Here is an 11614-nt window from a genome sequence, read left to right as displayed (position 1 = left end):
ATCAATCTTATATGTTTATTATTTCATATTTTTCATAATCATATATTTTGTATAAAAGACTTATTAGGTTGTAATTGCATGAAAATTCATCCATAAAATTTAAAAATTTTAGTTTCAAAATTTGATTATTTTTTTGAATTCTCCTCACTAGGGTTGTATTCAAGGCTACTTATTGATGTGTTGGGTGGTTCAGGATGTGTGGAACACTCGTAGATGAGGAATTTTTATGTGGGGTATAGGACTAGCGAGAAGGGGCTCAAATCTGCACTAGAACTAAACTTTAGGATCTCTCTTTTAGGCCTAGGGCATGAATCCTCTATAATGTTGTTGGAGAAGGTTAGGAGATGCAATTTGGAGTTTTTGGAGGCTATTCAACGTGTTTAATGGTGTTTAGTAGAGGCTGTACTATGACTATTATATGGTCCCTTATTTGGATTAATTTTGGCTAGTGTTGTAATATGTGATTGGGGGATGGGTTTGATGGTATCCTTGGGGGTTGAGGAAGCTTGGAAGGGTCAGAGGGATGTGTGAAAATTTGATATGGAGTTTTTGATTGAGATTAAAGTAGTTTAGAGGGTGGTGGAAGGGGGTGAGAAAAACTAGATCAAGGATTCTTTAGTTTGGGCTGACCACTTGCAAGAGGATTTGAGAAATTTTTCTTGCTGTGGGGGATGGGAAAAACCTATAAAAGAGGCTAGGGAAGTTTGGGAGGGGAAGGAAGAGAGGTTGGGAGAGAGATCAACAAGAGATAAGATGGACACCTATATCTTCATCTAAGAAGAATCCAAAAACTTCAACCATAAATCACCTAACAAAGGTTGGGGGTGGGACCATCAACCCTGCAACTCTACATATTTCCATCTCAAAATTTTTATCAAAAATTAAAATTTGAATTTTATTCAACAAAGCAAATATTTAAAGCTATACATTTGATTCTTAGGAAAATTAAAAAGGAGAAAAAATTGAAAGCAAAGAATAAATGCTAGTGAGGCCTAGGGGTTTAAGGGAGCAGAGCTGGCTCGAGCTAGACTCGCTAACGAGGTGAAGAGCTGGGATTATTGAGCTGTGAGATCAAGCTTTAGATTAAACTTGAGCTTTTTTATTAAATGATCTCAAGTTTGAACTTGACGAGGAGAGGCGATACCGGTGAGCTTGCTCGTGTATCCAATAGTTTATCCGTTACGCTCTTGAGGCTCTTCTACAACTATTGGTTAATGAGGTATTCATTAATAGGATAACAAAGCTGCTATTTTGGAAGGAAAATCACTTTTGATTTTTTTTGATTAATTAATTGGATTGCAAGTATACTTCTTGTTATAATAATCAATTTCGTCACAAGCTCCTATAAGAAGAAAGCCGTAATTCATATTAAAGCCTTCTACAGTGGTCGATCATGTTGACTTCTTCGTAGAGCTACTGTGACTACATCTTCTAGCTTGCTTCTACCTCACAAGCTGGTTCGGTAGCCCGCTATTATTGCCATGAGTCGAGCTCGAGCTCACCCTTTGAGTTGAGCTCGAGTTTGAGCTTGCAATTTCATCGATGAGCTGAGCTCGAGTTCGGCATGGTTGGAGCTCAACTCAACTTATTTACATCTCCGACTGCTTCAATCTCTACTCCAATCAAGGAGTGGTTGCTCCTACCTTACAAACAAGGCTAAAGTAAAATAAAGGGAAAATTTATAAATAAAGCTTCCCACCTGAAGGGAAATGATTAAAATTAAAAATTCATATTATTGAAATTTAATACTTGATTTTTAGATTTTAATCAAACATATAATTCCAAAAAACTTTCATATCTGAACTTCAATTTTGTTCATGTTGGATGAATCTCTCGTGGCCTTTGATGTGGATTTTATGATGGGTTTATCTTTTTTTTTTTTAAATTCTTAAACTACACTATGATAGTATGAAATATTTTTCCAAGAAGCTCAAATTTATTCAACCTTATGGAAAATGTCCAGTTAATTCTTTTCTGCCAACTAAAAAATACATTAATCCTAGAATTTCAATTAATTTCTAAAGCAATCCACAAGTCTGTTCGTAATTTACGGGTTTATTTATTTATTGATATAATGAGGGTGGAAGCTCATCATGAGAAATATATTCTAGCCTCATTTATATTCATGTAACAAATCATCTCTTATGCCTTCTTGATGTGGTTCATCATGCTTACTGTTTGTTATCTAACATGCCTTTGACTTTCTTGTCCAAGCACCATGAGTGAACTGTTTTACTTTTTAGAATAAAGTAAGCCTATGAAAGTGTAGAATGGAAACAGCTCAAGGCTTACCATTTTATTGGTGGTAGAGTAAACCTCCAACAGAAGAATCTGCTATTCTAGAAATTGTTTCTACCACTTCTATTTTTCCTTCTTTGTAGGATTATTCATTTTTTTGCATCATTTGTCTTGGAAATTATTGACTCTATATTATGATTCTTTTTGTCAACTACAGCCTAACAGTTGAATTCATGTATGCTATTCTGCCCAAAATTAAATTATTATGGTGCCTTTTGTGATGTTTGCTTCATTTAATTTCGAAGTTCTATACTGTTTACTCAAATGTGCAAACAATATAAACACTTCTTGTTTCATTCATTTTTACAGATTCACTGTGCCGAGGCTAAAACATAGCATCCTTGCTAGAGTACCGTCGCTACAAAGAAATTTTTTTTATGGTCGTTTGAAAAGTGATTCTAAACGAACTGCTACGAGGTTTTTATTATTATTATTATTATTATTATTTTATATGTAGTTATTCAACATGAGATGGTGGAGTTGATCTAAGTTGAATGAACCAGATGTGTTTTTGCTTTTTTCGCATGATTTGTGCTCATAATTTCTTTCAAATCATGCTAAGAAAACGAATCTAGCAGTATAAGTTAATGATCCTGACAAGATCTGTGATGTTTTTTTTTTGGGGGGCATCAGTACTAATGCTGGTAATTTTGACAAAAACATTTCTCCTTTTATTGAAAATATTTTATTAATTTAAAGTTCAGTACAAAACCAATTACAGATAACTGGGCATATGGCCTGCTATAGATGGAATTTCAGACCTGGACGTGGTGAATATTTAATTTAAAAAGGATATAGGTAATACTTGAACTTATGAGTTCTACCCTCGGAACTAGTTGTATACAGCTTGAGCTAGTGCTATTTGATTATTAAAGCCGTTCACATGAAATTTCATTTCTAGCTTACCCTAACATGATATTTCATTGTCATCAATTTTTCTACTGGTGCTACCCAATGCTATTTTTTGTAAAATTTGATTCCGATGGGAGCCTTCTTTGAAAACTTGAATATGTTATAAGATTTTGGTTCTTTTTTTAATAACAATCGATTTAGATGGAACTAAATTAATCGTTTTGTTTTTTTTCTTTTTGGTTCTTCTTCTCCAGTTTCCATTTTCACCATGTTTGTCATAAATAGGATTTTGTATGAGTTGCATCATTATTCCTTGCTAAAGAGATAATGCATCCGAACTGTGTTTTCCCTTTATCCTATTGAATTCTTTATATTAACAATATGAGTTTTACACGCAGTGCCAGACACAGGATTTTCACTCCGTTCTCTACCGTTTCTTCCGGTACATAATTAATTCCTTGCTTTCAGAAAATTTGTTTTAGAGAGTCTCAGTAAGTATATTGTTATAATACAGGAATTCAAAGTCTCAGTCTGTCTACAACTAATTTCAAAGATTTTAGAGTTTCAACTGATGTTGGTGAGCAGAGAGAGATCAAGGTGTGCACTTTTTCTCCCTCTTTTGTATTTCTTTAGTTTTCTATGATTATGTCTTTGTTGATATATACAAGAGATTGAACTGAAGGTTTCCTGATACTAGAGAAAGATGTGATTACTATCACCTTTTTTATTCTAATATGCTTCATTTATAATGAAATGCAGGTAAGGGTTGATGTATCTGGTGCAAGGACACAAGAAATCTTTGATGATGTTTTCTCCAAGCTAGTTGATGCTGCACAACCAATTCCTGGTTTCCGGAGAGTTAAAGGAGGTGCATTTTCATAGAAAAATTGAGAGTTTCTTATCAACCTTGCATTTTTTATTGCTTAGTATACAATATTATGAGTAGTATTTGATTTTCTTCAATTCTGGAGGATTTTTTCTCTTTTTTTTTTCCTTAATGCAGCAAGAGAAATTGTCTGGAATATAGTATTGTTTGTGATTACATTTTATGTTACATTAATGTCCATTGGATGAGAATAGCAACAGTCAACCTTTTATTCAGTGTATGGAAAAACAATTATTATTCAGTATTATAACATTTTGTTTTGTATCCTTATCCTACTTATAATACAATTAGGCAAACTTGTTCTGTTGTTTAATGATTTTCAGGACTTTAGAGAAAACCATCTTTTTTTTTTTTATACCGTGCTATTACTAGCTATTTTTTTGGCCTGTCTATTACCTGTTTGGCGTTTATAAACTGACTTCGTTACTTTTTGTTCTGCATGGCGGATGGCATGAACTTTGCAGGGAAAACGCCAGATGTAAGCAATATTTTCTTTTTCCATACATATATTTATTGATACAACGAACTCGCTTTTCTCTGGTCTCCTCCACTCAGCATGATGAAATACACACACACGCACTGCCAAAATCCGAATCAACCTGCCCCGTGAGACATCCCTCTTTCCCTCATTTCTTTCGTAAATAAGGTATAAATAATTACAAAATTATAAGTTGGAGCAAAATCTAATATGATCCTATAACCTTTAGTAGTTGCTTCAAATTCAGAGCCACTATGAATACTTTTAAAATCCTCTACCACTTTACGAAAATGTCCATTTAAATCTTCTCCAATAAATTTTTTTGTCAAGTATCATTTGTATTAATTCTTATAGGTCATTCCAAAATTTTAATTTAAAACATATATCCGAACATATTTGTACTTGTAATATTGTCTTTTCTAATAAACACTTACATCCAACTTCACTAGTCTTTTCTTCTTATCTTTGTCCCTAAATCTTATATATTTTCTTTATCTTCTTACTTTCCACTTATTTTGAGTGAGGTCTTATCTTTTAATATTATCTCATCTGCAAAAAGTTATATATCATGTTACATCATTTTGAATATCGGTTGTAGCATATCCATAAGCTATATGGAAAGATATAGATTTAATTTTGATCCTTTATGTATAACTATTGTGATTAGTAGCTCCTAGGACATTTTACAACTTACAGTACTAGTTAACATTATATCATATTTGATAACTTTAATTTATCATTAGCACACTCATATTTTCCTTAGCGCGCACAAAAGCAATTTGTTGAACTCAACTTTATGCCATTTAAAGATCAATAAAAAATATATATATTTTTTGCTCTATAGTTTTCCATTAGCATGTCCATAATGAATTATTTAGCATAAAACGAAATTGATCTTTCTATATTGTCATATCTTATGTTCTTGTTAAATTAAAAAAAAAAAAAAAAAATCTGATGTTCTTGTTCCTTTAGCTTCTCACATTATATGCTCATAGATTTCAATTCTTTTATAATTATAATAATCATTTACATAACTTCGCTCTAGAATACTGGTACAAAAAATACTTATACAATCATTTGTCATTCCATTGATCTTCAAAATTTAATTTAAAATAATTAACTAAAATTCTCAATAAAACCTATTACTCCTATTCTTAATAAATATCTCATATAAACCCAATGTATTACCTTTTTGCATCTTTATTAAAGTTGACTACTTATTTTTTCTAATTTATTTGTCATATATCTCATTAATCTATCTATTATATTCTTCCAAAAAGATTACCTGATTTAATAATTCTATCAGTAACTGCAGTTTGTCAGTCTAAAGTAGTTTCAGGTCAGCTATCGCGGCTGGTATCTTACTTCTTCAGATGTTATTTGGCTCTAAAAATTAGTTTGTTATTATTGATTGTTTATTATTGATTGTTTAATGAATTTTGAATTTCTTATGATTGATTGGTTTAATTTGAACATCTTGGACCCCTTTTTAATACACCAAGCTGCAAGGATCTAAATACCTACTTAGTTATCAATTCCACTAATGCTGTATGTGTGCATTTTTTTTAGTTTTTTGTACTGCAATTATATAAATATGAGATATTAGCATTAGCTTGAAATACAGTCATAGTTCATGTCCTGCAGCCTTGCAACATCTCATAAGAATTTTATGAAACATCAGCACTGCTTCTTTATGCTTTTCTTAAACTTCGCCAATGCTTATCTTTTTTCTTTCCATCCTATTCATGATAGATTCCTAAAGATGTTCTCCTACAAATCATTGGAGTATCTAAAGTAATGAAAGAGACAATCTTGAAGGTCATCAACACCACGGTTACTGAGTATGTCTCAAAGGTAATTCACTTACTGCCATCACTTTTCTAAATTCACTAACCATATAAAAAAATTGGAAAAAAAAACTCTTAAGATGCTAAAATTTGCATGATTGTTTGTTGTTGCAGTGGAAATATATCAAATTGAATTAAATTATTTATGGAACTAATTTTAATTTGATTTGTGGTGAGGAAAATTTATCGTATTTTGTATTTAGATAATTATAACACACACAAAATGTAAATATGCATGATGTAACACTGCTAGTATTAAAAATAGTTGCAAATTGGCCTAGAAATTTCCAATTATAATAATGATTACATGTGGATCAACATTTGAGTTCATATTTTCTTATATTGCTTAGGACTATGAAAATGAAGATAAAGTTAAGCTTAGACGCAATATGTTTTAAGTATATTGAATTTATTATATAGAAGAATATGGAGTTTGTTGGTGATATAGATTCTAGATTTATTTCAATTCTATAATAGTAGAATATCATGTAGGCTTACTTTAATAAAAATTATAGACAGGACGATTTTGTTGTATGAAGATGTATGTGTGATAAAACAGTGAAGGATAAGTTATAGATTGATTATATTAAATAAATTATTTGAACGACTTCAATTAAAGGTAATTGGAAATAAATTTTGGTGATTTGGATATGTATAATAAAGGTTTGAAAATGCACATATTAGACGGCTATATAAATTAATATTGGAGGATTATGAAGGACAAAAAGAGTATGCCTAAGGTAACTTCGATAGAAATTGCTCTAAATGATTGCAAAAAATAGGCTTAACACTTCAAACAACAAGAATGAATTGAAGATGAGGATTTATAAACCTTATCACAAATAATTGTGATAAGGATAATGATGATTGCGTTGATGACTTGTTTTAATTACTTTTTGATCCTTGGTCATCACAATTTATTTAATATTCATTCTCCTAGTTATATTTCTTATTTTTATCTTTGTCGGATGCTTTAGGAAGGTCTAAATGTGACCAGAGAACTTAGAGTCGAGCAGAGTTATGATGAAATTGAAGCTGCATTCATTCCTGGAGAGGAATTCAGCTTCGAGGCAGTCATTGGTCTTCCACAAACCAGCAAAAGATGATCTTGTTATGTGTGAGTAAATGTCTTATTCTTGCATGTGAAAAACCACACTCATTGTTCCATGAAATCGGTTGAGCAAATTCATGTAAAAGTTTCATCCATCTTATATGTTACTAAATGTTCAAATCCAATCATCCTGAACTATTGGTGACTATATATGCTGGAAACTTCAGTTGTTGAGTTGGACTTTTAAGCATGCCTGAATCTCTTATATGCATCCAGGTTGGATCCTTCAAAAAACCTGTGTCTACACCTGCTTGGCCTCAACTTGGTTAAGTTTTCTACAACATGTTTGTTCTGGCATGACCTGATCTAGCTAGTTTGGCTTTGCTCAACATGTCCTATCCAAATTGATCATTTCTTTGGGTTGTTTTGTCTCAACGATTTGTATTGATAGTTGCATCTGGTTAACTCGTAAACTCTAAGGCTGAATTTGTTGCCCAAGCCCTTTAGCTTATCAATTTGGCTAAGTCGGATAATTCATGTGAGAAGTTTGTGGTAATGTGTGAGCGAGGTTGTTGCGATAGTGTTAGACTCCCTACCACCCTTCAAGCTTAGCTTTTATTGGTTTAAATCAATTCAGTTCAACTAGTTCTAGCCTATGTTAAATCAATTCAAGTTCCTTTGGTTTATCAGACAAGGTGATACTAGATTAGATTTGGTTATGATCAGACTGAGAGAGATTGAATACAAGATCAATCCTAAGTCAACCTCCAAAAGCTCTCAGCCACTTAATATAGTTCAAGATTCCAATCAATTGCTAATCATCTTATCCAACATTAATCTACTCGCCATGTTGAAACTAATCTTAGTGCCTGTTTACTCATGGAGGCATGTATTGGAACCGTGCAACAATTTCAACTTAATTCAATCATCCTCAACAAACCACTAATTACCATATTAATAGGGCTTAAGTACTTTTTATTTTGGAATGTTTGTTATATTTAATCTCTTACGAGAATTCACAATATGCTTAAGCATTTATAAGTTGGCTTGGATAGAGGAAGTCGGAGTCCTGTAGGCTGACGCAAGGCTTTGGAGTTGGAGGAAGGAGGCATTTCTCGAGCAGAGAAGGGAGCCCCGAAGCTTCGGCTTTGGTGGGGTTTCAAATTAGAGAGGGGAATTGGGACATATCATTAATGACTTGAATATACGCATTATTAACTCTTTTCTTTTTTATAGAACTCTCCAGAGCATTTCTCTTAGAACTTTATCATAGGCTTTCTATAAATAAATGAATATTATAGGTAGATCCACCCCATTCTCTCTATATTTCTCCGTCAACCTCCATAAATGTATAGCTTCCATAGTAATAAATCCAATTTTATTTTAAGAAACATTTGTATCACAACGCAGTACAAGAAAGATACCTTTTTTACGATTGACAAATACGACCCAAAGCAAGGAAAATTTGTTGGAAAATATATTATGCAGCGAAATATAATCCGACACAAAAAATGATGTCGTAAAATTATTTGAAGCAGAAAAAATTTGTCGTAAATATTTCTAGCTGATATGCGATTGAATTTCAACAGAAAAGAAACCCACAAATTCTGCCCATCCAGGCCAGCTACCTGCTACCTTTTTTTTTTTTACCAGCTACCTGCTACCTGTGTTTAATCGAATTGCTCACTGTCAAGCCTATTCAGACTACTTGCATCTGATCGAAATCCTCGCGCCAACTCATTGCCTGACTGGCCTGCTTGAGTTTTGAACTCCACTCATGAAAAATCATTTCCCTTCTCCCCCCTACCTGGCCATTGAGACAAAATAAAATTAAAAGCTTTTTCTTATTTATATGATAAAAATTCGTCTTAAATTTCAGTCGCAAATCCGTTTTTATTTTCAACCAAAAAAAATTCGCCATAAACTGCCAACTTTTTTGTAGCGTCGTTGTTGCGGATACAAAAATTCTCCAACAGTCGTAACCTATTCTCAATAACTCTCCCCCTTAATTTTAATGTATAAGACATTAATTTAATTCACCTATAATTCAGACACGTGTGCATCATCTTTATTCTCATAAATAGGAACCAATACAGCTCTTCTCTACGCATCTGACATCTTTTTAATCTTGAAAATAATATTAAAAAGTTTCTTAAACCAAGAGATTCAGGGATTTTTCACAAGGGATGTAAAAGTTCATTGCTACAAATAATGGTCCAATCTTAATGCGTGATGGGTTAGACTGTATGAGAGGGTTCCATTATTTTATCTCGTTTGATCATCCATTAAGTTGAGCTCATGAAATTAGGCATTGTTCAATCGTCCTAAATATCCACAAGAAATGCCTGTTTGGTACCCAAAAAAACCAAAAAACAATAACAACAACAACAAAAGTACTTAAAGTAAAGAGGTAGAGTTTCTATGATTGCAACACTGATTATTACAAAGCTCTCAACCAACACTGATTATTACAAATCATTAAAAGCCAGAAACTTACAAATAAAAGAATCAAAAGTAAATCGCTATCGCCTAAATAGTCCTAAAATTAACCTAAGCCTCATTGCTAGGTCAAGGACAAAATGAATTGCAAAGCTAAAAAGCCATGAAATACACTGCAATTACTGGCCTCCATTGATCTTATCCACATTAATTACATACATACATAACAAACTCTGAACATTTATACTTCTGCAGCCGAAAGCTTCATTTAGTGCCCCGCACCTCCTGGGCTCGGCCCCGATGGCAACCTCTCCATCCACAAAGCCATCACCTCCTTTGCTTGCTCATAGAAACTCAGCCCTGCAGCAAGATTTCTTGTGCCGTTCGGCTCCTCCGGCATCGGACGAAGAGCGGCAGAGCTTTGCATGCTTGCCGCAAAGACGATGGAGATGACGATGATGACCAGCAATAGCGCTCTACAGCCTCGAGTACTCATTGCCAGTGTTTTGCAAATTTAGAAGGATTCAATGGAGAAGAGAGTGCGTCTTTTGAAATTAAAGTGCTCTCAGAGCTTGGAGTTGGAGAATATTTATAGGAGAGGGCTGCGCGTGGTGGCGGGCATGTGAGGGAGGATTCATGGAAATTATAAGTATTTCTTGTTGACCGCGGCGGTTTTAGCAAAACCGCTGAAAAAGTCAAGTCACGATTTTTATTCATGAGGTCAGCACGAGCGTCAAAGGAGAGTAGATGTGGCTCGTGCGGCATATAATAGTCAATGAAAAAAAACTCCGTTGGAATTGGAACACATTGGGAGGCTAACTGGGGAGTGCCACATCATCGCATGCACTGGGCCCCGGTGATGTGGCGCGTCTCAATTCACCTCCGAACATGTTTGGATTCTGCACAGAATAATTTTTTTGTTGGGAAGAGTCGGAAATCAATTTATTTAAAATACACGATCTCTTTATATATTTTTATAATAACTTGACAGGCTTAAAAAATCATTTGATCAAGTAATTGACATACAATTTAAATTAGGGATTTTTACATACATAACACTTAAAACTATTGAAAATACATATCTAACACCAAAACATTAATATTTACGTATCTACCACTCCGTTACTCATGCCGTCACATCCCGTCGGGGAAGAAGAGAACTGGGGAAATACATGGAAGTGATGATGCCGGTTCAAGAGTTCCACTTCTAAAGCGTGACGACTACGCCGTACATGAGCGCGCCGTCGAGCCAAAAACACTTCGGCGTAGATCCCATGGAATTCTACTACCCCTACGCCGGCGCCCCAAATAGCCCCAACGCCGCCGGAGTTGAAGACGACTTTGCCTTCGACTTCAGCGGCCATCTCGAGAAGAACGCGCAGCCGCCGGCGTTAACATCAGCCGACGAATTATTCGACCAAGGCAAAATCCGACCCCTCAGACCCCCTCCCCGTCTATGCTCTCCGCATGACCCCTTCGCCGCAACCATAAACAGGAGAAGAAATAGTACTCCTTACTCTGCCTTTTCGCCCTCCATTTCCCATTCCCAAAGCCCAAAAAAAAATCGAGATCTTTATCTCCTCTTAGAGCTGGAAAAGGAAGTACGAATCACTTCCAAACTCCAATCTCCTCTCACCCTCCTCCAATAGCAACGTCTCATGCTCTTGCAAGGGCCGCGGAAGCGATGGAAGTTGAAAGTGGCGTATCAAGGACTTTCTACTCTTCCGCAGCGCGCCACAGGACACAGCAGCAAGGATTTTCTT

The 11614-nt window shown here is 34.4% G+C and overlaps 2 protein-coding genes across 2 annotated transcripts; both read left to right on the top strand.

Annotated features, from left to right (window-relative positions):
- The first annotated feature begins 1106 nt into the window (after positions 1-1106).
- Positions 1107-7662, top strand: LOC110103148. Its single transcript, XM_020831738.1, has 8 exons — positions 1107-1219; positions 2608-2715; positions 3549-3592; positions 3665-3747; positions 3910-4018; positions 4501-4514; positions 6267-6368; positions 7339-7662. The coding sequence occupies exons 1-8, from the start codon at positions 1107-1109 to the stop codon at positions 7465-7467; spliced, it is 702 nt and encodes a 233-aa protein (XP_020687397.1). The 3' UTR covers positions 7468-7662.
- Positions 7663-10898: 3236 nt separating this feature from the next.
- Positions 10899-11601, top strand: LOC110103145. The gene has a single exon (XM_020831736.2). The coding sequence runs from the start codon at positions 11084-11086 to the stop codon at positions 11498-11500; it is 417 nt and encodes a 138-aa protein (XP_020687395.2). The 5' UTR covers positions 10899-11083; the 3' UTR covers positions 11501-11601.
- Positions 11602-11614: the final 13 nt, after the last annotated feature.

Source organism: Dendrobium catenatum, unplaced genomic scaffold (genome assembly GCF_001605985.2).
Source record: "Dendrobium catenatum unplaced genomic scaffold, ASM160598v2 fragScaff_scaffold_665, whole genome shotgun sequence".
In the NCBI taxonomy this organism is placed as follows: Eukaryota; Viridiplantae; Streptophyta; class Magnoliopsida; order Asparagales; family Orchidaceae; genus Dendrobium; species Dendrobium catenatum.
This window is presented reverse-complemented; position numbering and strand designations above follow the sequence as displayed.